Raw genomic sequence first — 27,435 nt, 5'->3', positions numbered from 1 at the left:
TCCCAACAGGGTGACCTCTCCATTCCCGTTTCTAACCTCAGCCCATACTACCTCAGTAGACGAGTCCTCAAACATCCTTTCTGCCACTGTAATACTATCCTTGACTAACAATGCCACCCCCCACCCCCCTCTTTTATCACCTTCCCTGTCCTTACTGAAGCATCTAAACCCCAGAACCTGCAACAACCATTCCTGTCCCTGCGATATCCATGTCTCCGAAACGGCACAACATCAAAGTCCCAGGTACTATCCCATGCTGCAAGTTCACCCACCTGGATGCTCCTGGCGTTGAAGTAGACACATTTTAAACCATCTTCCTGCTTGCCGGTGCACTCTTGCAACCTTGCAACCTTATTCATGACCTACACTCGACTTCCTGTACACTGGAGCTACAATTCAGGTTCCCATCCCCCTGCTGAATTAATTTAAACCTCTGGTTCAGGTGTAGACCATCTGTTTGTAGTGGTCCCACCTACCCCAGAATGAGCCCCAATTATCCAGGTATCTGAAACCCATCCTCCTGCACTGTCCCTGTAGCCATGTGTCCAACTCTTCTCTCTCCCTGTTCCTTGCCTCGCTAGCATATGGCACGAGCAACAAACCAGAGACAACAACTCTGTTTGTTCTAGCTCTAAGCTTCCACCCTAGCACCCTGAATTTCTGCCTTAAATCCCCACCCCTTTTCCTACCTGTGTCGTTAGTGCCTGTGGACCATGACTTGGGGCTGCTCCTCAAGGATCCCAAAAACATGTCCCAGACATCACAAACCCTGGTACCTGGGAGGCAACACACCAACTGTGAGTCTCTCCCATTCCCACAGAACCTCCTATCTATCCCCCTAACTCTGGAGTCCCCAATGACTAACGGTCTGCTCCTCTACCCTCTTCCTTTCTCAGCAACAGGGACAGACTCTGTGCCAGAGAACTGTACCCCAGTTCCCTTTGGGTCCCCTGACGGTAAGCCATCTGCATTTTTCTTCTACCTGAGGTGTAACTACCTCCTTTTAACTCCTGTCAATAACCACGTCCTCTTCCTGAATGATCCAAAGTTCATCCAGCTCCAGCTCCAGTTCCCTAACACGGTTTTCGAGGAGCTGATGTTGGGTGCACTTCCCGCAGATTAAGTCAGCAGGGACACTAGTGGCGACCCTTACCTCCTACATTCTGCAGGAGGAACATTCAACCTCCATTCCCACTATTCTAAATTGAAAAAAAAAGAAAAAAAATACTAGTCACCTTACCAATCCGGGGCACAGAACTGAAGATGGGTGGGAGACACTATCTAAGGAGTGTTTCAGGTAACAGAACCACCCAAATATATGACTTCACTTACTCAGCAGTCCTGTGTCCTCTCATGGTCAGTGTGCATTCTGCCTATTCACAAGGTATGTTTTCAAAGCAGTCACTTCCCAGCAGCCCCCTGGTTGTTGCTCCCACTCTTCCTGCTGCTGAACTTTTGTACTGACCTATTATCCTACACTAAGATCAGACGAACCTACACACCCTTCATTGTACTATCAACCATGTGCCTATCCAAGATTCGCTTAAATGTCCCTAATGTATCTGACTCTGCTACCACTGCCAGTGCATTCCACACACCCACCACTCTATGTGTAAAGAACCTACCTCTGACATCTCCCCTAAACCTTCTCCCAATCAGCCCATTTCACACTGTCCTCAAAAATGACAAGGTCCCTCTCACTTGTGAATATTGAAGCAAAGTATCCATTAAGGACCTCCCCTAACTCCTCTGACTCCAGGCACAAGTTCCCTCCACTGTCCCTGATCGGTGCTATCCTCACTCTGGCCATCCTCTTGTTCCTCATATAAGTGTAGAATGCCTTAGGATTTTACTTAATCCTATCTGCTAAAGCTTTTTCATGCCTTCTTTTAGCTCTCCAAGCTCCATTCTTCAGTTCATTCTTGGCTACCTTGTATCCCTCTAAAGCCCTGTCTGATCGTTGCCTCCTCAACCTTAAGTAAGCTTCCTTCTTCCTCTTGACCAGACGTTCCACATCCTTGTCACCCAAGGTTCTTTCAACCTTCCACCCCTTCCTTGCTTCAGTGGGACAAACCTGTCCAGCACTATCAGCAAATGCTTCCTAAACAACCTTCACATTTCTGTCGTGCATTTCCCTGAGAGCATCTGTTCCCAACTTAGGTCCCCAAGTACACTCTGCTCTGCCTGGCTACTTTTCAAGGCAGAGTAAACAATATGTAAGAGAATTCCTATTTCTATTCCACTCAGTTCCACACCACAATTATTGTCTATAAAGCTTTGGCTCTATACTTAGCTGAATTGTCTCTTCAAAGTGTTTTTGCGAAGAGACCAGAGTGCCCTTCTCGCAATTTTTTTCTACAACATCCAAACATCTCCACAGTCTTCCAACTGAACCAATCTTTACAATCTTATAAATTTAGGGAACTGTGGTCTTCTTAAACATTCCCCTTCATCTCCAGTTGAGTTGTCTGGCATTTTGAATTGATGAAGTTCACTCCCTAACTCTAATCATTAGAAATTTACATCAAATTTTCTTTCATATAAAATGCATCCATTCCGTTGTTGATGATTGTTGTTCTTGATGCACGCTAAACATGCAGAGTAGCTGAGCAGGCAAACTGACCATGATTTGGCTTTTTTAAAAAGTTCTAATCAACCTGTTGAGAGATCTTAATGACACACCTCTGGAGCAGGTAGGACCTGAACCCAGTTCTCTGGATCCAGAAACAAAACAGAAATTTCTTGAAAAACTCAGGAGGTCTGGCAGAATCTGTGGAGAGAAATCAGAGTTAATGTTTCTATCCAATGACCCTCCAGTCTGAAGGTAGGTCACCAGACCCAAAACATTAACTCTGCTTTTTCTCCATAGATGCTGTCAGATCTGCTGAGTTTTTCCAGCAATTTTTTGTTTCTGATTTCCAGTATCATTTTCCCCTTCCTGGTCCAGAACTCAGGACACCACCACAAGAAACCTCCTTTGATAATAAAATTGACTAACTGCAGGTGTATGACTGTACCTAGGTACAGATAAGATGCTCATGCATTGTAAACATCATTATAGTATAAAACCAGACAACACAATTCAGTTTTATGGTCTTATTTCAGAATTATCAAGGCAATATGTTGTTCAAATAGCACAAATGAGCATGAGGGATTTTACAATGAAATGAGAACAGATTAGTAAGCAGTACATGGTAATCAAAGATAGTACTGCAAGCAGAAATACAAATACACTCACCGACACACACACAAAGTGATAAATAAATAGACTTGATGATTCACGTGTCAACTGCTAGGCATACCAACAAAAAGAAAACATAACAACCTGTGTAAAACTAGCACACCACAAGATGAATTTTAGGAATATCGGAATATCTGAATGTCTAATCAAGCTTTCAAAGTGAACAGAGTTTTGGAGATGGCAATCTTTGTATTCCTGAAACTGTGAAGTAGTGAAGTCTCTGACTCACATCCAGTACCTGCACTGAGGTCATCTCTGACTGCAGCTGTACATCACCTTCTGCAATGCTGCTTTGGTTTGCAACATCTTTTCTCTCTGACCATTCATGTCTACTCTGATGCAAGCCCATAATTCTTGAAGTAAAATTGGAAAATGCAGCACACAACAACCAGGAAATGTCAGTTCAGCATATGGTTCATTGGTTACCCACTATCACCCCCAGAACTGTATTGCTTGCATGCTGATGCTTTGGACCAACCTGGTATGGACAGTAATTTTTGTGTTTCAATTTATATCTTTGTTAGCCCTAAGGCTTAAAGAGTGTACAAGATGATTAAAATCACTTGGGAGTTTTGGTGCGTAGTACATCTGTTCACCTGAATTATAATTAAATGGGAGAATGTGAGGTGCAGATCTTGGAAAAGCCATAGGACCTGACTGGAGTTTCTCCTTCATCAGCAGAGTATAATGGGCAGGAAGCATGTGCTGTTAGTTTGACTTTGCCTGCCAATAGCTACTTTTAGGTTACTGGGTCCAAAGCTCACACCAACCTTTCAAACATTTATTATTTGCCCTTCTCTGTACTCAATTAACCAGAAGGTACTGGCTAACCATGGTTCTGTAACTTCTGCTTTCTCTTCTTCCTTATACCACTCTGTGCTCACCATTTAGCATTGTAGAAAACACCTTACTCCATCTAGTGACTGAATTGAGGGATGCACAAAGAAATCTACTGAAGACTTGAAACATTGAGTCAGAAGCTAACACTGAATAAGTTTTATCTTTATCCAGAACTTTTTAAAAGTGATGATGACAATGACTGAAGATTGGGAGGGCCTAAAGTGAAATAAACTGTCAAGAACTACAGTCTCCTTCAAGATATTGTTAGATTCTGTTGAAGACTGAATAGCTTGGTTAATAGCTGGGTTTGAAAAGCTGGCTAACGGCATATTTGGACCAGTTACTTTCGAATTCACCAGGCAGATATCAGAATAACATTTTCATGGGGTGTTGGTGACATAGTGCTAATATCTCTGGGTAAGTAATCCAGAACCTCAGGTCAATGCTGTGGGGACACTGGTTCAAATATCACAATAGAGATGGTGAAATTGGAATTCATTAAAGACCTAAGATAAAATGCAATTCCGACAGTTGGCCATATAATCATTCTTATAAAAACCATCCCACCAATGTTCTTTAGGGAAGGAAATCTACCACTTTTACCTGGTCTGCTTTGCATGTAACTCTTGAAATGGACAATAAAAACCCACATCTGGATTAGTGGTGCTGGAAGAGCACGGCAGTTCAGGCAGCATCCGAGGAGCAGTAAAATCAACGTTTCGGGCAAAAGCCCTTCGTCAGGAATCTGCATCTGCAGATCATTGTTTTTGCCTAATAAAAACCCACATCCCATATAAAAAAAATAAAATTCCAAACGGTCTACTTAATCCAGCTAAGACAGTGTCAAAGTTACTCAAAAGTCAGTGGGGAAACTTTTCCTGTTGAACTCAGCAACATCAACATTCTCATCACTAATGTTTGCCTCTTATAGCACAGTTGACTAAAACTGAAGCCTCCGTTTCAACATGACGATTTAAAATGAATATGCTGGGTGACATGATCAATGGTTTACCATCCTAATTCAATGTACCTTTTAAATAAATATTACACTGAGACACTGCCATTCCATGTGGCTGAAGATATTCAAATATGTGGATATGCATGTGGATTAACAAATGGATACATTGAGGTATGGATGCAGAAAGGCACATGTATGTGTACCCATTCTCAAGCTGCTTGTGGACTCACAGACAGGCGAATAAAGGAGAATAAATACACTGTCATGCCACGACGTTTGGGTACACATATGGCCACACTGGGATATTCAGATTTTCACATGGCCACAAACACATTACAGAAGTTACATTACAGAATATAAATATTGTCATTTGTTAAATCAACCATTTTGCAACTATGCCTACATAGGTCAGAGACCTTGTGAACCATCAAACCAAACATGCGAGAAAAGTTAAAAGCAGAGGAAAAGGTGAGACAGGGTGATCCCAGATGCTAAACCTAATTGAGTTTAAATATTACAGAGTTTTATAGGAAAAGCTTACTGCATCATCTTATTAAACTAATAGCTGATAGAGTGTTAGGCGGGATTGTTTCACTAATTCACACCTACCACTAATATCAATAAATTCACCGGGAACATTGAAAATGTTCATAATTGTTAAAAGTCAGGTCATCAATTTGTGGGCAGATTGTTCATGTTGAACTATCTCCACCCTCATCATTCCTCTGTTTGTCATTGCACTGTGGTACATAATGGCAGGTTGGTTGTCAATCACAAAAGCAACATACTACTGGATGCTGGAAATCTGAAACAAAAACAGGTAAGGCATCATCTTTGAAGAGGAACAGAGTTAACCTTTCTGATTGATGGCCTTTGATCAGAACTTAAGCTTGTTCCCAAGGCTGGTCAATTTTGTTCCTTCCCCTCCATAACTAACTATTCAAACAGCCACAGAGTGGAAGCCAGGCACTGTATACTGGACGGAGAGTTTTCAGAAGGAAAAGAAATCAAAAATAAGAAAAAAAATGCAAGATGGTATTGTCCATTAATTTCTGTGAACCTTCACATTCTAGTAAGGCACAGTCAGAGAATTAAAAAACACAGCAATACTGAAAGTCATAAATTTAAGAAGCCATTGTAGGATACAGCATTGTTTACATAGTAAAACTTATGTGCACAATGTCTTGTTTCACACTGGTCAGTCCAATCACCATCAACTTAGCACCATGCAAGCAACCATACTAAATGCAAACAGAGAGAACATGCTGATAGAAACCTCAGTTTGTCAGGGTGACCTACTGGCAAAGATGTGCCTATTGTGAAGAGACTGTAAGAGGCCGAATTCAGATTGTCATACCCAGTGCAGCAGACTTAGCAGCCAATAGCCAGAGGTTTTGAGCAGCTTTCAGCACCTAACCCCAGCAGAAACCTCGAGACAAAATCTTGCAGCTGTTATAGCCTCAGGGATAAAAATGAGAAACTGAATTTGGTTCCAAAAATACAGAAACTGCACGGCAGACTACTCTGTATCTGAAAGGAAAAGGCTGTGTTTCCATCGCATTCCAAGATTAAGTCTGATAGAGTAGATTCAATCTGTTAAACTGACATTCCTGGTCCAGACATTAATGGATGTGCATTTCCAGTTTTAATTGATGACTACTGTAGCTGACAGACAGGAGCGAAGAAAAAACAGGGCAAACATAAGACAGACTATAAGATATGGGAACAGAGCAGGCTGTTGGGCCTCTCAAGCCTATTCTGCCATTCAATAGGATCGAGGCTGAAATATCACTCACTTCTTCCTGCACAAGTGATCTCTTTGGACATCTGCAGTGGAGAGTTTGACATTGCACCAGGGTCAGTAATGCTAAGCACTTTGGCATGCACCGACATCATGTAGAATTTAAATTCCAAAGTCCCATAAAAAGCAGTAACATAGTTGGTAAACAGTTACTATTATTTAGTTAGTTAGACTAATTAATCTAAAAAAGACAGTACCATCAAATCTAAATTCTGACTAGATCTATTATTGAACTAGATTAGTAAGTGTCAGATATTTTGTTGAAGCAACATAAATTATCAGAAAGGATATCATGTATCCCATCTCAAAGCAGCACAGATAGCATCTGGCTCAGCTCCCTGCAGGATGGGAAACAGATTTCCAGCGCTTAGATCACCAGGCGTGTCCAGTTGCTTGGGGTTCGGCCATACTGCAATTAAAATACAATTATATCTTTATCAGGGACTATATCAGCATTTGTCTCTCCCCATAATTCATCTCAGTCATAAGGCTGATAGCATAGAAATACACACCAGATACACATTAAAGATCACAGTGATTGACATCTCTCTCATCTTTCAAAGAGGGGGTGAATGCTACACCTAATGTTGTCTTGATGTACACGGACCAGATTATCAGGGCAACAGCTGAAGTACTATAACCTGCCTGAGGACCCCTTGTACGAGAGGGGGGTAATCAGACTGGGACCCCCTGTGTCAGGGATGTCCCTATCCCTCCCACATTAGGTTTCAGTGATTACTCTCTTTCACTCTATGCTCCAACCTACCAACACCCTGCATTGACTGTCTCCTTATAAACCATTCCAAGATTCCAGAACAAACCTTTCTCCTTTCAAACCCACACCCACCCATCAGCCTGCCTTGTCTATTTTTAAATTAGGAAGCACCCAAAGAATATCGCAGGGGTCACCTAGAAATGTGATCCTGAACTGCTCATCAGGCTCCGTATGTTAGAGTTTAAGAAGAGGAAGGAGACTTTTATCCCTTTAAAGGAAATTATAAAGTTGGGATTATATTCCATCCACAATTCCCAAGATGCTTTAGCCAAAATGTATCTTAGAAACATGAAGTTACAGGGTTTTTGTAAAAAAGCAAAACTGATTCCCTCCTGTCCTTGAAGGAAGCCTGTTGCCCTATCTCAATTCATACTAATATGGGTAACTCTTTAATGCCCCTGATTGGACCAGGATCTGACTCAGTGGGATTTAGTGGTATCAAACTGTTAGAAAGTTCAGGGGATGGAAAATAAACACCAGCCTTACCAGTGACCCCTCTATCTCAAGAACATTTTTTAAAAGCCTTTTATTTACAGTACTATATTACTCCCTGTAGATCACCTTGCAGGTAGTGGCAGTACAAGTGAAAGTTGCTGATCACTGGGCTGAAGCAAATAGTTTTGAGCATAGAGAATGGAACATTACTTCAAAACAAAAACATGTCCTGATCATTTTCACTAGTTTAAAGGACAGCTTTGAAAAACGCAGCACTCTATAATGGGAAGAGATTCTGTTGATGGAAACTTTACACAAGTATGAAGTTATATACAATCATCAGCTTTATCGTGGGAGAGTCAAACAGACACAAAGTTTAGTTTAATTGAACTTCAACAGGCTTAACATCTACCTGAATATCTGTTAGCTCTTTCAGGAACCGTTTAGCTAGTTCTGGGCCATTCTCCATGGTGGGAATGTGGTAGTTCTGAAAGAGAGCAAAAAAAAAGTTTTACCTGCAGCAGTCCAGCATTAACATGCTTTCAAATTAAAAAATCATGTTTTTAACTTGTTCTGTTATGTAAATCTTTTACCTCTAGCACGCTGTTAGTTTTCTGGTTCTGTTTGACATATCACATGCTATTGTTCTGGTTACACAGTCACATGCACTAGGGACAGGATTACAACATGGGGGCCCTCAATTCTACCTTTTAATAAGATCATGTTGGATCAGAAGGCGCCTGTAACACCCCCTTCCTGTCATATTCCATGTCCCCCTCCCTATCCCAGTTCATCCTGTACCCCTTTCCTACATCCACCCTGTCCTCCTCTACATGCCTCAGCCCTTCTCAGCCTCTACACTTCACCTCCCAGGCCCACCCACCCATATCAGAACTCTAAACCTAGCTCAATGAACAAAACAAATGCAGTGTCAAACTGAACTGCAAAGATTCAAAGAACCCAAGGCTGAACCTGGTCTCTATAGAATATCTGACTTCAGCCAGGCAGCTCCATGCTGCTGATGGTTAGCCTCAGTGAACTGTTAGGGGAACATTATACAATGATCCTCTTGGCAACTGTGTGTTTACATTTCAGGCTGACAGAGAATCTGTATTGTAGTTGGTTATACTACCATTTACAAATCAGCATTGTGAAAACACTTGGCTCACATGGAATATTGGTCTTTTGGATAAGATGCTTAAAGACTTTTTTGTCAGGTCACCTGGAGATGGCCAACTGATGAACTTGTCAGCAACATTTTCAATTGTTAAAAAGTACCAATTTGCAACTTGGATTGGAAAAATGAAGCCTCCTTATTTTAAGTTATATCCCAAAAATGATTACTTGCTCCTTATCGGCAAGAATAGAGGGAGTGAGGATTCCGCTTGACAACAAGGAAACAGGGAACTTATTGCTGACTTCCAGTGGGGTGTTACTCATGTCCCCCTACACATTAACAGCACAGAGGTGGAACGAATGGAGAGTGTCAAGCTCCCGAGAGTGGTCATCCACAATGAGTTTTCTTGGACTCTTCATGTGGATGCACTGGTTACAAAGGCCCAACAACGTCTCCTCTTCCTCAGGCAGCTGAGGAAATTTGGCATGACAGCAAATAACCTTGCCAACTTTTATAGGTGCGCCATTGAGAGCATTCTGTCTGGATGTATCACTACCTGGTATGGCAACTGTACCATTCAAGATTGGAGACGGGTACAGAGAGTGGTGAATTCAGCCTGGACAATCACAAAGGCTAACCTCCCATCTATAGAATCCATCTACCAGGTCAACTGTTAAGGAAAGGCCGCCAGCATTTTCAAAGACCCTGGCAATGTTTTTCTACAACCTCTACCATCGAGCAGAAGGTACAGAAGCCTGAACACACGCACCAGCCGGTTTCGTAACAGCTTCTACCCCACTGTTGTTAGAATACTGAATGGACTCACAAACTCTAAACATTTGTATGTATCTGTGTTTTGTTTTTGCTGCTGTTTACATATTATTTACTATCTATGCTATTTAACTCTGTGATCTGCCTGTATTGCTCGCAAGACAAAGCTTTTCACTGTGTCTCTGTACATGTGACAATAAATTCAATTTAATTCAATTCAACTCAACCTGTGCAGCAGCTGTTAATTTCTAATACTGAAGATCCAGAGGAACTCTGTTTATGAGTCAGTGTTACTTTGGCCAACGATGCTGACCTGGAGAGTTAATTATTACCATTTTTAAAATAGTCAATTTTCTTTGAAACTGCGTATTCTTCACTCCCACAGCTCTTGTAAAATAAACCAGGCCATTGCTCTCAAATGTTATTTTAAGGGATACAAGCAAAAATGGAAGACAGCTTTAGTGAGGAGTCAGGTGCATTCAGCAGAGGAGGGAGGAACTTGAAAAAAAGGAGGGCTTCTGAATCCCCATAAAACATGAGATGATGTTACAATGATATTAGCCTTTACACACTGTAGACGAGGCTGGATGGAAATGTTAGGGGTGGGGAGGGACCGGAGTGAATGGTTTCCTAATTGATGACGGTAAGTGCACTATGGCAACCAGCAGTTCCTGTGGAAGAAGCATGCTGAGAGTTATCACCCTGTTGAAAAAGAAGATTAACGAAGTATTAAAACAAAGTCAAGCTGTTGCTGCAAATCTCTTGAGTTGAACTGATGCTGGTTGGGATATTGTTTGGGCCAATATTGATTATTTGGTTTCTGGAATCCCTGAAACAATGGTCAGATTTGAATTAGAATCCTTTATGATCTTAGTTAGCTGTTCTTTGGAGCTGGGAGCAGTCGGAGGGTGGAGATTCAGGAACGGGCAAAGGGCTAAACAGTTTCTGGTGAGAAGGTGCACAGGATCCCAGAGTGACACACCGTAAGTGATTGGCTGTTTGAGGGGTAAGTATAACCCTTTAATTTTCTTACTGTAATCAAATAACCTGTTGGAATTACTGTACTTTCTGGTTATCTGTTAGTGTGCATTAGTGAAAATTTGATTTAGTTTTTGTTTAGTGGCTTATTTTTGGGTTAATTAAAGGGATAGCAGGCCAGCTCTTTCAAGCGGCATGCTCTACCATAATGTTTGGGAGTTCTGATTTGCTGATTACATTGGCAAGCAACACATGCAGGAGATACTATCAGTACCTCCAAATCGAGCAACGGATTACAGAGCTTCAGCAAAGTCTGGAAGCACTAAGGAGCATCCAGGAGAATGAGAGTTAGTGCATTTAAGGTGGTGGTCACCCCACAGAGTTGAAGGTGCAGAGGATAATGGGTGGCAATCACACACAAGCACGAGGTGAGGTAGGTAGGGTAAGAGTCCCCTAAGGCCATCCCAACAGCCAACCGGTACTCTCTGCTGAGTTCTGGCGACAGTGATAATGCCTCAGGTAAATCCAGCCAAAGCAAAGCCCACAGCACCACGGGTCAGTCAGCTGCACAGACTGGGGAAAAAAGGTGGGTAGAACTGTAGGAATAGGGGACTCAATCATTAGGAGAACAGAAATGCACTTCTGCAGCCACTTGAGTGACAACAGGACGGTGGGTCCCTCCCTTGTGCAAAGGTCCTGCTGGTGACTAAACAAGTGCAGTGCTTTTGGTGGGTGGGTGGGGGGTACGAACCAATGGCCATGGTACACATTGGTACCAACAACATAGGTAAGGAGAGAGATGAGGTCATAAAGGCTAAATTTAGGGAGTTCAGAGTCAGATTGAAAGCCAGGTCCTCAAAGATAGCAATCTCCGCATTACTACCTGTGCCACATGTTAGTGAGGCCAGGAACTGGCAGCTTAGACAGTTTAGTATGTGATGAGGGAGTGGTGTAGAAGGGAGGGCTTTAGATGACTGAATAACTGGGACCATTTCAGTGGAAAGTGGGACTTGTTCAAGAGAGATGGTCATAAGAACATAAGCACTAGGAGCAGGAGGAGGCCATCTGGCCCTTCAAACCCACTCACCCATTCAATAAGGTCATGGCTGATCATTTTGTGCTCTCAGCTCCATTCACTCACTCTCTCACCATAACTCTTAATTCCTTTACTGTTCAAAAAATTATCTATCTTAGCTTTACAAACATTTACTGAGGAACCTCAGCTACTTCACTGGGCAGGGAATTCCACAGATTCACAACCCTCTGGGTGAAAGGTTTCTTCTCAATTCCATCCTAAATCTGCTCCCCCTAATTTTGAGGCTATGCCCTCTTGTCCTAGTTTCACCACCAGTGGAAACATCCACTCTACCTCTATCTTATCTATTCCTTTCTCAAGTAAGGAGACCAAAACTGCACGCAGTATTCTTGGTGTGGACTTACCAGCACCTTGTACAGCTGCAACATAACCTCCCTGCTTTTAAACTCAATCCCTTTAGCAATGAAGGATAATATTCCAACTGCCTTCCAAATTACTACTTGTACCTGTAGACCAACCTTCTGTGATTCATGCACAAGACACCCAGGTCCCTCTGCAGAGTAGCATGCTGCATCTTTTTACCGTTCAAATAATAGTCCTTTTTAATGTTATTCCTACTGAAATTGATGACTTCGCATTTATTGCTGAACAAAGAGACCTTGGAGTGCAGGTTCATAGTTGCTTGAAAGTGGAGTCACAGGTAGATAGGATAGTGAAGAAGGCATTTGGTATGCTTTCCTTTATTAGTCAGAGTATTGAGTACAGACGTTGGGAGGTCGTGTTGCAGCTGCACAGGACATTGGTTAGGCTACTGTTGGAATATTGCGTGCAATTCTGGTCTCCTCTCAGAAAGATGTTGTGAAACTTGAAAGGGTTCAGAAAAGATTTACAAGGATGTTTCCAGGGTTGGAGGATTTGAGCTATAAGGAGAGACTGGACAAGCTGGGGCCATTTTCCCTGGAGCGTCGGAGGCTGAGGGGTGACCTTATAGAGGTTTACAAAATTATGAGGGGCATAGATAGGATAAATAGACAAAGTATTTTCCCTGGGATTGGGGAGTCCAGAATTAGAGGGCATAGGTTTAGGGTGAGAGGGGAAAGATATAAAAGAGACCTAAGGGGCAACATTTTCACGCAGAGGGTGGTACGTGTATGGAATGAGCTGCCAGAGGATGTGGTGGAGGCTGGTACAATTGCAACATTTAAGAGGGATTTGGATGGGTACATGAATAGGAAGGGTTTGGAGGGATATGGGCCGGGTGCTGGCAGGTGGGACAAGATTGGGTTGGGATATTTGGTCGATGTGGACTGAAGAGTCTGTTTCCATGCTGTACATCTCTATGGCTCCATGACTCTATTAACATTGTACTCCATCTGACAGAACTTTGCCTACTCACTTAAGATATCCATTAACCCTTTGTAAAGTTTCACAGTCTACTGCACACTTTGCTCTACCCTCATCTTCGTGTCACCTATAAACTTTGACACACTATACGTGGTTCCCAACTCCAAATCATCTATGTAAATTGGGAATAATTGTGGTCCCGACATTGATCCCTAAGGCATTAGCCACTAATCGCCAACTAGAAAAGCACTAATTTATCCCCACTCTTTGCCTCCTGTTAACCAATCCTCTATCCATGCTAATACATTACCCATAATGCCTTGTGCGGCAGCCTTTGGTGTGGCACCTTGTCAAATGCCTTTTGGAAATCTAGATACACCACGTCTACTGGGTGCCCGTTTTCCTCTGTGCTCGTAATATCTTCATATCTTATGCGGCAGCCTTTGGTGTGGCACCTTGTCAAATGCCTTTTGGAAATCTAGATACACCACGTCTACTGGGTGCCCGTTTTCCTCTGTGCTCGTAATATCTTCATAAAATTCTAGTGGCTTAGTTAAACATGAGCTTCCTTTCATGAACCAGTCTTCACCCAAACAGTGACCGGACCAATATTCTTGTGACTTTAAACTCGTTTGGCAGGGAAATGGGAACCTAAGGAGAGGCTCTGAGTTAGCTGGAGTGGTGAGGGCTTGAGGATAAAGAGGATCAAGATGGTAAATAAAAAGCAGGAAGCAGCTGAGCAGTGTAGCACTAAGGTAAGTTGGAAACCGGGTTGTGACAGAAAAAGAGAGAATATCTAAAAACAAAGATTCTTCTGGTGAAAGTATCAGGATTCACAAGAAGGTATAAATCTAGCATAAGAACACTTTACCTGAATGCTCGCAGAATTCGAAACAAGGTAAACGAGTTGACGGCACAAATCATCATGAATGGGTATGATTTCGTGGCCAAGGCAGAGTCATAGTTGCAGGATGATCATGACTCGGAGTTCAATATCCAGGGGTATCAAAATATTGGAAAGACAGACATGATGGAGAGTGAGGTGGCGTAGCTCTGATATTTAAGGGTGGTAGCGAGACATCTTCTCACAAACTTTGAAGACATGCTTTAGATTTCACAGAGAAAAAAGTTGAATTAATGTGGGTGGAAACAAGAAATAGTATGGGGGAAAAGTCACTGATAGGTGTGGTCTGTAGGCCATCAAATGACAACATCACGGGGCTGGCAATAAACAAAGTAATTACTGATGCATGTAAAAATGGTACTGCAATTATCATGGGGATTTTAATCTACACATTGATTGGTCAAACCAAGTTGGTCAATGTAGCCTTGACGAGGCGTTCATAGGAAGAATCCACGGTATTTTTTTGAACAGTATGAAATGGAACTGACGAGGAAACAAGCTTTCCTAGATCTGGTCCTGTGTAATGAGACAGGAATACTTAATGTCCTCATAGTTAGGGATCCTCTTGGAAGGAGCAATCACAGTATGGGTTTGAATTTAAAATACAGATGGAGGCTGAGAAGGTAAAATCTAATACCAGTGTCTTGTGCTTTAACAAAGGAAACTACAACGGGATGAGGGAGGAGTTGGCTAAAGTAGACTGGGTGGGACACTTGAGGAACAGTAGAGAACTGGCAAAGTGATTTTTCACAGTGCTCAGCAAAACTATATACCAGTGAAAAGGAAGGACTGTAGGAAAAGGGATAATCGGCCATGGATAACTACGGAAATAAAGGAGGGTATCAAATTGAAAGCTAATGCATATAAAGTGGCAAAGATTACTGGGAAACTAGGGGATTGGGAAATCTTTAAAGGTCAAAAGAAAGCCTCAAAAAATCTATAAAGGTAAGATAGATTATGAGAGTAAACTAGCTCAGAATATAAAATCAGACAGCAAACGTTTCTCCAAATATATTAAATTAAAAAGACTGGTTAAGGTAAACACTGGTCGTTTAGAGCACAAGAAGGGGGGTTTAATGATGGGAAACGAGGAAATGGCCAAGGCGTTGACAGGTACTTTGTATGGGTCTTCACAGTGAATGACACAAATAACACGGCAATAATTGGTGACAAGGAGGCTATCGCAGTTGAGGACCAAGAAATGATCATTATTACTAAACAGATAGTGTTGGGCAAGCTAATGGGGCTAAAAGCAGACAGGTTTCCTGGCCCTGATGGAATGCATCCCAGGATACTAAAAGGGATGGTGCAGAGAAATAGTAAATACACTCATGCTAATTTCCCAAAATTTGCTGGAATCTGGAACAGTTCCAGTAGATCGGAAAACAGCAAGTGTGACGCCACTGTTTAAAAAAAGAGATAGACAAAAGGCAGGTAACTGTAGGCCTATTAGTTTAATTTCTGTAGCGGGGAAATTGCTTGAATCTATCAAGAAACAGTGAGACATCTGGATAGAAACTGTCTTAGCAGACAGACGCAGCAGGGGTTCATGAAAGGCAAGTCATGTTTAGCTAATTTACTGGAATTCTTTGAGAACATTACGAGCATGGTAGTCAATGGGGAAATGATGGATGTGGGTGCATCTGGATTTCCAGAAGGCATTCAACAAGGTGGCGCACAAAAGGCTGCTGCATAAGATAAAGGCACACAGCGTTAAGGATAATGTATTAGCATGGATAAAAGATCGGTTAACTAACAGAAAGGAAAGAGTGGGGATAAATGGGTACTTTTCTGGTTGGCACTAATGGTGTATCTCAAGGATCAGTGTTGGGATTGCAATTGTTTATAATTTCCATCGATAATTTGGAGTCGGGGACCAAGTGTGGTGTCTCAAAGTCTGCAGAGGACACTGAAAATCGGCAGAGGGATACAGACAGCTTAAGTGAGTGGGCAAGGGCCTGGCAGATGGAGTACAATGTTGGTAAATGTGAGGTCATCCATTTTGGTCAGGATAACAGCAAAATGGACTATTATTTAAATGGTGAAAAATTGCAGCATGCTGCTGTGCAGAGGGACCTTCGTGTCCTTGTGCATCATTCACAAAAAGTTGGCTTGCAGGAAATAAAGGGGGCAAATGGAATTTTGTCCTTTATTGCTAGAGGGGTGAAGTTCAAAAACAGGGAAGTTACACTGCAGCTGTATAGGGTGCTGGTAAGGCCACTCCTGGAGTAATGTATGTAGTTTTGGCCTCCTCACTTGAGAAAGATATATTGGCACTAAAGGAGGTTCACCAGGTTGATTCTGGAGTTGGTTTATGAGGAGAGACTGAGGAGATTGGTATTATATCCATTGGAATTTAGAAGAATGAATCTTATAGAAATATATAAAATAATGAAAGTAATAATAGAAGCAGGGAGGTTGTTCCCACAGGCAGGCAAAACTAAAACTAGGGGCATAGCCTCAAAATAAGGGACAGCAGATTTAGAGATGAGCTGAGAAGGAAGATTTTCACCCAGAGGGTTGTGAATCTGTGCAACTCCCTGCCCAGGGAAACACTTGAGGCTACCTCATTAAATGCTTTTAAGGCAAAGGTAGATAGATTTTTGAACAGGAAAGGAAGTAATAGTTATGGTGAATGGGTGGGTACATGGAGCTGAATGCACAAAAAAATCAGCACTGATCTTATTGAATGGCAGAGGACGCCCGAGCAGACAGACGGCCTCCTCCTGCTCCTGTTCCTATTTCTTATGTTCTTATGTGACAGGTGGTGTTTGTTACTCCATGAAATGCCTTCTACAGTTCTACTTCCTGATCATTTTATTGTATTTTCATTTTGTCTGATTCTATGATTCTGAGAGGACCCACCTGACCACGGTACAAGATTCGATTCACTGGACACACAACACAGGCTGTACCAGCACCGAAAACCTCGGCAACTCGATTCTCCTGCAGCCCTTTGATCAGTTCAGCCATTGTTATCCCTCGTTCCAAAACTTTAAACTCCCCCTGGAAATAAAGACAAGAGCTTAATGAAGCTGGAACCACAAGCTAGTTCTTGACTTCTTTTAACCTAAATGCATGTTCCTCAATGTGAACACCCTGCAGTTTTCCACATAACATGACCGTGTTACATAACAGCTGAAAATGTGTTGCTGGAAAAGCACAGCAGGTCAGGCAGCATCCAAGGAGCAGGAGAATCGACGTTTCGGGCATGAGCCCTTCTTCAGGAATGAGGAAAGTGTGCCAAGTGCGCACACTTTCCTCATTCCTGAAGAAGGGCTCGTGCCCGAAACGTCGAATCTCCTGCTCCTTGGATGCTGCCTGACCTGCTGTGCTTTTCCAGCAACACATTTTCAGCTCTGATCTCCAGCATCTGCAGTCCTCACTTTCTCCGTGTTACATAACATAACTGTAATTCCTGGAGAAGACCCATCACTATTCTGTCAGGTCAGCTGGGGATGGGCAGCTGATGAACTTGTCAGCAACATCCCCAAATAAAAAAAAGTACAAATTTGTATCTTGGATTAGAAAAGTGAAGCCTCCTTAGTTTAAGCTCTGTCCCAAAAATGATTATTTGCTGCTCATTGGCAGGAGCAGAGGGAACGACTGAAACTGAGGGTTTTGGATTCCTCTCACCAACAGGGAAACGTGCAGCAACTGTTAATTTCAAACACTGAAGATTCAGAGGAACGTGGTTTACAAGTCAGTGTTGCTTAGTCCAATAATGCTGATCTGGGGAGTTAATTATTACCATTTTTTAAATTGCCAATTTTCTTCGCAACTGCTTACTCTTCATTCTCATAGCTCATGTAAAATAAACCAGACCATAGGTCTCAAATGTTATTTTTCAGTTTGCCTTTCAAAAGGAGAAAAGGACTCTGTTATATAATATAAAACAAAGTGCTGGAGAAACGCACCAGATCTGGTGGATGAGGGAGAAGAGGTGGACAGTGTGCAGCAGTACTCTGTACGGGAATTGCCATTTCCTCTCCCTGAAAGACATACAACCCAGATTCCAGAGGCAGCTCAGGTTGTTGGGCACATGCTCCCGTGGGAAGTACGGGACGTTGAAGCCAGTGTGAAATTCTGTCCAGGCAGGGGTGATCCCCTGATAATATTGGTCAGCCAGGGCTTCCTGATAGGCCCAGGTTAACAACCTCAATCAAGGACCTCATAGTCAACAAGATCCAGTTGGTTCCAAACACTGCCCACCCGTCCCATTGACATTTTGAAGTTGGCTGGGAACATGTGGGCACTCTGCTGCCTAATGTCATTTCTCAGCAGCCTGTCACACATTCAGAAAGACAGGAAGCAATCTAAATTAAGAGAGCAATAAACTAAAATCAGCAATAGGATCTCATGCTATTTGCAAACGGATGTACTTTTAAAACAAATAATCTGCTATCGGATGTTGATGTCGTTGGCAAGACCAGTACTTGACACTCACCGCTTTGAAATGAGCAGCTTGCTGGGTCAATTTGAGGACATTTAAGATTCAACCATATTGATGTCAGTCTGGAGTCACATGTAAATTAGACTAGGTAAGAGCAGAATATTTTGAACCAGATGGGACTTAAAAGCAAATTATGATAGTTTTATGATTGCCACTACCAAGACTAGCTTCAATTCCAGATTTATAAACTGAATATAAAATCCATCAGTTTCTGACGTGGGATTTAAACCAATGACCCCAGAACATAAGCCTGTGGCTCAGTTATGAAGGACAGTGGCTACTGGTAAAGTATTTCATATTCATAGAAGAGAATATCAAATAAAGACCAGTTCCCAGAAAACCAACTTACCCACTGATGAGCCAAGTCCAACAAACTCTGCCTTGTGACTCCTGGGAGGATTGTACCATCCAGTGGAGGAGTGAGCAACTCTACCTCTGAGGACAGAAATGTAGAATCCTTTAACAAACTAGAAAATTAAATTTACTGCCCAAAAAAATCACTGAACAAGTGTGACTGATAGCTAAAGAGATCTCACTGACCATAATTTTACTGCGTGTTTAAAACTAGGGAACTTTCATGGGCTAACACTACACTTAAAATTTGCATTCTGGTGCTGGAAGAGCACAGCAGTTCAGGCAGCTTCCAAGTAGCTTCGAAATCCCTCTCTCTACTTAAAATTTGCAATCTGTTGGTCATTATTGAGAAACACAGATTAAAAGTCAAGAGCCATTGAGTAGGACAGCTGATAATAACACAAAAAGATGGAGAGAATCACGAACTAACATTGGATGATGTCAAGCTTGGGCTTTCAGAAGTGTGAAAATGTAAATCATGCAGTTTTACCGTTAGTAGAATCGGGAATCATAACGCATTTTAACATGTCAGTACCAGCACGGTGAATGAGGAGTTGGAATTACCATGTCACCACGTCACCTACCGCCTTGCTCATTCTTCCAATAAATGAAGATGTTCATAGTTCCCACTTCTGTCAGCTCATGCTTGTCTCCGTAGAGCCACAGCACTTGCTGACAGCCTTGTTTCTGGGCCTCATTCTGAACATATATCGTTGGACCATAATTTCTAGGCAGCAAGGAAATGAGAAGAAAATTCTGTTAGATGTTCACACCTTCAAGTGAGGAAATATTTCAAAATGTTAAGAACATAAAATGCAAGAGGCTAAGACTGGGAATGGATTTGGTTGTTACATCTGCACTGAAATATCACTCAACAAATGGCAGTCTCCAAAATCAGAATAATAATAATTTAATCACCTTAACCATTAAGATTAACTATTTACTCCTGAACAAAGAAATCAGAGAAGTGAACCATTCAGCCCCTCAAACCTGCTCTACCATTCAATATCATCTTGGCTGATCTGACTGTGCCCTTCAGTCCATTTTCCTGTCTATGCCCTTATAAACTCTGGCTCTTTTGTATTTCACTGTCTGTCTGACTCAACCTGAAATATATTCAATGGGTCAACTTCCACTGCTCTCTGGGGACTCAATTCTAAAGGGTAAAACGTCTCTGAAAGAAGAAACTCCTATTCATTGTCATTTCAAATAGGAAACTCTTTATTTTGAAACTATAACCCTTTTGAATTGGGAATTAAAAGCTTGTCTAATGATGACCATGTAGCCATTGTCAATTGCTGTAAAAATCCATCTGGTTCACTAATGTTCTTTAAGGAAGGAAATCTGGTGTTCTCACCCAGTCGCACTTCCAAATGACTTCAGTAATGAGGCTGACTTTTAGTTGGCTCTCTAGGCCACTTTGGAGATCAATTACAGCAAGTTCAATTCTGGCCGGTCCAAGTGTAAATAGGGGCAGGAAATAAATGCCAGCCTTGATAACAATGTCTGTGTGTCAATCAAGAATGCATTCAAAAAGTTCTAGAACTTCTTGTTTTTAAAACTGGGACCAAGACATTAGCATCTTAGCATTTATCCTATTGAGCTCCTCAGCAGCTTATATATTTTTTGAAGATTAACTCTCGTTTTCTAAACTCCAGTGAGCATAGGTACAAACTGACAGATCCTTTTCATTCCAGAACTTAAATTTACAAACTTTCTCTGAATTGCGCTAATGTTAAGATTGATGCTGAATGAATAGATTTTGATGTATGGGGCACTAGCACCAATACTGGGGAATATAAGAACTATATCACTGCGATATTGTGATTGATTTCTTCTGAACTATGCTGGAACCAGTGTTTTGGCAAGTTATATAACTAGGATATAGAGAGAGCTTTAAATGGCCATGAGGATCAGGTTTGGGCAGACATGGTAAATTATATAGAGAAAATAAGGCAAGGTAGCAATAAGAGAGTGAAAGGATCAAAGCGTGGCAAAAAGGGGTAAAAAGTGTAAATTTAACAGTGCGCCAGCAGATAAGCTGGAGATTACAAAATTAATAAAACATCAGAACTAAGGAGGCTATCCCTAAGTGCACAGAATCATAGAATCCGTAAAGTGCGGAGACAGGCTGTTCGACCCATTGAGTCTGCACTAACCCACTAAACAGCATCCCACCCAGACCCAGTTCTCCACCCTATCTTAAATATATGTGTAGTTCTGGTCTCTGTAAGGGAGGATGTAAATACATTGGAGTTTAAAAAAGTGAGGTGTGATTTGATTGAAGTGTACAAGGGCGGCACGGTGGCACAGTGGTTAGCACTGCTGCCTCACAGTGCCAGAGACCTGGGTTCAATTCCCGACTCAGGCGACTGACTGTGTGGAGTTTGCACATTCTCCCTGTGTCTGCGTGGGTTTCCTCCGGGTGCTCCGGTTTCCTCCCACAGTCCAAAGATGTGCAGGTTAGGTGAGTTGGTCATGCTAAATTGCCCATAGTGTTAGGTAAAGGGGTAAATGTTGGGGAATGGGTGGGTTGCGCTTCGGTGGGTCGGTGTGGACTTGTTGGGCCGAAGGGCCTGTTCCCACACTGTAAGTAATCTAATCTAATCGAATCTAATCCTGAATGGTCTTGAAAAGGTGGATGTGGAGAAGATGTTTTCTCTTGTGGGTGAGTCCAAAACCGAGAGATACTGTTTAAAACAGATCTGCCATGATCTTATTAAATGGTGGAGCAGGCTTAATGGGCTATACACCTATTTCTGTTCCTAATACTGATGTAGAAATACAAATTGACTGTAGAAATAGAAATAAATATGTATGATCAATAGCCATTAGAGAGACAAGACTATTAGATAACAAATATGGAGATGTGAATGTTCAAGGTACATATTTAAGGATTGGAGCTATGAAAAGTGGAGGGGAATCTCTGTTAAATAAAGATGACACTGCATAATAGAGAGAGAGAGAGAGGTAATCTTAGTTTGGGTCATCTAGATGAAGAATCAATTTGGGTAGAAATTAGCAATACAATGCAGAAGGTATATGTTGGGATGGTAACAGTAATAGCATTGTAGATTGACACATACAGGAAAAAATAGTAGGGGCTTGTAAGAAAAGTATTAAAAAATCATGGGTGTTTTCAATCTTCATATAAATTAGACAAATCACATTGGCACAGGTAGCTAATTGAGTTTTATTTTGGGACACTTTCATTCTACAGTCAACCAGGGAGTAGGCTATACTGAATCTAGTAATGTGAAATGAGTTAGGATTAATGATTTCACAGTGAAAGGGAAGGGAGCTGTGTCATACATGGATGAATATCACATTCAGTTTGAGGAAGAGAATACTGGATTGAAGACTAGTGTTTTAAACTTAAGTAAGAGCAATTTCAAGGGCATGAAGTCAGAGCTGACTGAAGTGAATTGAGAAATTAGGTTATGGCGTAGATCCCCAGAGATGAAGTGCACACATTGCAGGAAAATTTTCAGAAGACTCAGGGGAGATGCTTTCCAGTGAGAAAGAAAGATTCCATGAAAAAATCCATGGCCAACGAAGCAAAAGAGTAAGTACAGCGTTAGTCTACTAGAAAACATGTCTGGGGAATAATAATGGAAAACAAGGAAATGAAAAAAATGAATTGAACATATATTTTCTGTCTCTTTACTGTAGAGCATACAAATAATATCCTAGAAATAATTGTGAATCAGGAACTAAAAGGGAGGGAAGAATTTAAAACATTTATCAGAAGAATAAAACTGAAAAAATTATGTGAACTGAAATCTGACAAGCCACGTCACAAATAGGAGCAGGCCATTTGGCCCATCGAGTCTGTTCCGCTGTTTGATCATAGTTGATATTTTTCTTAAATCCATTCTCAAACATTCTTCCTATAATCCTTGATCCCCTTAATAATCAAGATCCTATCTACATCTGGTTTAAATAAAATGACTTGGCCTTCACAGTCTTCTGCAGCAATGGGCTCTACTGATTCACAACCCTCTGGCTGAAGAAGTTCCTCCTCATCTCAGTCTAAAAGGTTGTCCCTTCACTCTGAGGCCGTGTCCTCAGTCTTAGTCTCTCCTACTGGTGGAAACATCTTCTCCAAATACACTCTAGCCGGGCCTCGAAGTTTTAATGTCATCCTCTCTCATGCTTGTAAACTCCATCCAGTACAGACCCAGAGTCCTCAACCACACGTCAACCAGTCTTCATCCCTGGGATCATTTTCGTAAATCTCCTTGGAACCCATCCAATGCCAGCACATCCTTCCTTCAATACTGAGCCCAGAACTGCTCACAATATTCGAGATGCGGTCTGACTACAGCCTTATACAGCCTTAGCAGTACATCTCTGTTCTTGTATTCTGGTCCCAATGGGCCTCATCCTAGAGTTTTAAGAGAAGCAGCTGATGAGATAGTACATGCATTGGTTTCAATTTTTCACATTTCCATAGCTTCTGGAAATATTTTGTCAGGTTGGAAACTAGAGAGTGCCACTCTTTTACTAAAAAAAAACAAGTAGGAAACTACAGGCCAGTTAGCTCCACATCTGACATACAGAAAATGCCAGAATCCTTCATTGAGGACAAAGTGAGGAGTTTAGAAAATCTCAAGGCTTGATGTCAACATGGTTTTGTGAAGGAAAATTTTGTTTGACTGACTTTTTGGAGTTTTTTGAAGTAACAAACAATTTGGATTGAGGGGGGACTGGTTAATATGGAAAATTATTTTTGTAAAGTTTTCTATGTAAACTAGGAGCTCATGTTTTAGGAGATAATATAATAGAGTAGATACAGGACTGATTAATTTACAGGAAGTAGAGAATAAGCATAAATTCATCTTGTTTCAGTTGCCAAGGTGCAAGGAATAGAGTGACGCAGGGATCAGTGCTGATTTATGAGCCATTTCAATATGTACGAAGGGACTGATGTGCGGTTACTAAATTTGGAGATGACACAAATATTGGCTGGAAATGGAGTGGACATAATGAGCCAGAAAAGTGATACAGATAGGTAAAGTGAATGGGTGAAAAATTTGACAAATAAAGTGTCATCCCTCAATCGAGGAGGATTGTAGAGCTTAAAGGGAGCTGGGAGCCCTGGCACATGAATCACTAAGTTAATATGTCAGTACAAGTGAATAAGAAAGTAAGCACAGGGAACATTGTTGTTTACGGCAATATATACTTTGCTACAGTTATCAAGAGCATTGCTGAGTCCGCAACTGAGCTCGTGTGCTCATTTCAGTTTCCTTATTTAAAGAAAGGTTTTAAAAGCACTTCAGAGAATGTTCACTGAGTCCCCTTTCATAAAACAACGCTAACTTTGTCTGGTTGTATTATAACTTTCAAAATGTTCTGCCCTAGTTTGTCCCCTCTGACTGCTGTCACATTATCCTCACTACAGTTGGTGACGAACTGCAGCAAAACTGCAAGCAGACTCAGATAACTGGCTGTATAAGAAATTGTAGCTGATGGGAATTTAGTTACTGGGTTGGTAACTGAGAGGAAATGCTATACCACCAAATCTAATGCTCATCTGATGCTAATACAGAACCATCCAGTAAGATCTGAATAATGGGCCCTTGTGTTTTTCCGAGCCCATCATTGTTAATGCTGACTAGAGGATAGACTGGAAATCAAATCTGGGAACTGTAAGGTCCTGACCTCACTAAGGTGCATCTTACCTGTTCGACCATATACAACATGGTGTTTTCTCCATCATAGAGTGCGAAACAAGTTTTTTAAAAAAATTTGATCTGAAAATCATCTTCATTTGTTCAACATTACTTACCCTCCCATTTTGCAGTCACCTACGCCGCCTTTCCAAGCACGTACAAAATTGGGATCAGCAAGCAATGAGACAGGGTTGAAACTTCCTGTGGCAAAATATGGTCCAACAGGCCCAATGATAACAAAGAGTAGGGCATGATTAGCTCGAGACACCCCAAGGGAAGGCTGGGAAAAAATGTATATATGGAAATATGAAAGCATGCTCCACTCATTGCAGCTTCATGACAAATGTTTAATGAGAACTACTTGGTGTAAACTTCCCCTGCAAATGGAGATCAATAACTTGCTGACCAAATACACTACAGCAGGAATGGGACTTAAAACATCAGCTGTGTATTTGTGTAATAGAGAAGGTTCAGAATTTGAGAAAGTACACAAAATGTGATTACATATAGCACTGGTGAGTGAATAAGTGACATGGAAACAAGATTAGGGCTTGTAAAAGGACAAGGGATAAGTTTATAGAAAAGCATTTTAAAGCAAAGGAATGTATTACCACAATCAGATACTGAAGCTAAACAATAAAAATTATTTAAAGGGAAATGGACAAGCAATAGTTTGGATTTGTACAGTACATTTCTTGAAGTGCTCTGAGATACTTCACATGGCAGAAAGTAGTAAGTGAGATTGGGAGGATTTGGGCAATATATTTACAATGAGCTCAAAAATATCCAAAAGCAAGGAATCTTTTAAAGGCAGGAAGGAAATCAAGAATAAAATTATCCAGAGCACAGAAAAGAGAAAAATGGGTTTAAAGTTGGTAGCTCTAGTGTGGAACCAGCACTGTCACAAAGACAGCTGGGCAAATCACCTCTGACAAATTGAATAATCTGTGATTTCAGTCACCAGGAGGAAGATCATGTGACATAGAAGCATCTAAAGAATGATCAGTTGTGATGAACTTGTTTCTGTAGGATTTCTCCTTCAGTGCAAGCATAACACTGGCAAGCAAATCCACTAAACAATACTCTAGACATACTCCAACTTAAAACATGAAAAACAAAGGCTTCATACCTCGGTTCCAATGAAAGTGGGCCGAATATAGAGACTTGCTGTGTCAGAATATGGGACCCATTCTCTGTCAACTTCAATGAGCTTTCGGATGCACTCCATGAGTTCTTCTTTGTCAAAGCCCTAAAATACAGATAAGCTTCAGAAATTCTGACAACGCAGAGCCTCTATACTCCTGAGGGCAACTCAACAGATCGCATCATTTCGGAACAACATGGACAATTGCAGTAGACTAGAAATCTGCATTCTGAGAAAGAACAGATGCTGCTGGATAAGAGAACACCATGCTGCTGTGTGTTTCTGAGAATAGAATGAAAATATATTGTCATTACAGTATAAATGAAGCTTTTCCTTCCAACGCATGTACTTGATCTGGAACCGACAAACAGCCAAATGTGTGGCTTAGTTTCATATTACACATGAATGGTGACACTGTCAATGGAATATGCCATTAGTACTGCAGTAATGTGTGCAAATGGTGGCATGTACTTTGAATGGTGCAAATCAACAGTCACATTTAGCAAGTAATAAGTTGGAGTGGATTTAGAAATGTATTGGAATGGAGTGAGGCATTTAACTCATTAAAGAGAGTTCAGTTGTTTTGCTTTTTCTAAATTGTTTCAAACTCAGAAATTAATTCGACTCTGCTACAGGAGGAGCTGGTTAGTGAGCGAGTTTCTGGTAAGTTACTAAAGTTTATTTTATGCTTAAGGTTCAGCATAGTATAGCAACTGGTGGTTGCTGATACTGATGTTATTCAATTTTATATTGACTTGTAAGTAGTTACTTGTACCACATTAAGGATGGCAAGACAGGTAACATATGACAAGTGCAGCATGGAAGAGTTCCTGGATGCAACCTAGATCTAGAGTAAACATATTTATGGCAAGTGTTTGCAGTTTGAGCAGCTTTGGCTCAGAGTGTCCGAGCAAGATGCTGACCCACAGACAATACGATGTTGTAGAGAAGGGTAAGGTTACCCAGATTCTTTGGACCAGGAGGCAGTCATACCAGTTGGGTTGGGTTGTCTAATTTGGTCAGCATTCATGCACAGAAGAGTGTGACTGTAAGTGAGGCAGATGCGACTGAGTCAAAATGTAGAAATTATGCCCTTTGACGCCCTGCAGGAGGACAGGAACCTCAGCTTTTGAAACCATCCAACAGGTTTGAGGCTCTACAGAGAGCTGAGCCAACTGACCAATCATAATGATACGGGAAACATAAGAACATAAGAACTCCATCTGCCAGACCTTTGCTCACTCACTTAAAGCATCTATGTTCCTCTGCAAAGTTCCACAGTCTGGATTAGTGGTGCTGGAAGAGCACAGCAGTTCAGGCAGCATCCAAGGAGCTTCGAAATCGACGTTTCGGGCAAAAGCCCTTCATCAGGAATAAAGGCAGTGAACCTGAAGCGTGGAGAGATAAGCTAGAGGAGTGTGGGGGTGGGGAGGAAGTAGCATAGAGTACAATGGGGGAGTGGGGGAGGAGATGAAGGTGATAGGTCAGGGAGGAGAGGGTGGAGTGGATAGGTGGAAAAGGAGATAGGCAGGTAGGACAAGTCTGGACAAGTCATGGGGACAGTGCTGAGCTGGAAGTTTGGAACTAGGGTGAGGTGGGGGAAGGG

At 41.6% G+C, this 27,435-nt stretch overlaps 1 protein-coding gene across 2 annotated transcripts in view; it reads right to left on the bottom strand.

Annotated features, from left to right (window-relative positions):
* Nucleotides 1-3,081: 3,081 nt before the first annotated feature.
* LOC140489436 (branched-chain-amino-acid aminotransferase, cytosolic-like) overlaps nt 3,082-27,435 on the bottom strand; it is a 70,275-nt gene continuing 45,921 nt past the window's right edge. For both annotated transcript variants that reach the window (XM_072588991.1, XM_072588992.1), the window contains exons 5-11: nt 25,815-25,934; nt 24,802-24,965; nt 19,592-19,734; nt 19,003-19,088; nt 17,066-17,206; nt 8,463-8,537; nt 3,082-7,249 (exon numbers count right to left, since the gene is read on the bottom strand). In XM_072588991.1, coding sequence (XP_072445092.1) covers nt 7,208-7,249; nt 8,463-8,537; nt 17,066-17,206; nt 19,003-19,088; nt 19,592-19,734; nt 24,802-24,965; nt 25,815-25,934 — 771 coding nt within the window. In that variant the 3' untranslated portion in view covers nt 3,082-7,207. The remainder of the gene's footprint in view (nt 7,250-8,462; nt 8,538-17,065; nt 17,207-19,002; nt 19,089-19,591; nt 19,735-24,801; nt 24,966-25,814; nt 25,935-27,435) is intronic.

Source organism: Chiloscyllium punctatum, chromosome 18 (assembly GCF_047496795.1).
Source record: "Chiloscyllium punctatum isolate Juve2018m chromosome 18, sChiPun1.3, whole genome shotgun sequence".
NCBI lineage: Eukaryota > Metazoa > Chordata > Chondrichthyes > Orectolobiformes > Hemiscylliidae > Chiloscyllium > Chiloscyllium punctatum.
Note: the sequence above shows the minus strand (reverse complement) of the source record. Positions and strands in the feature narration are given on the sequence as shown.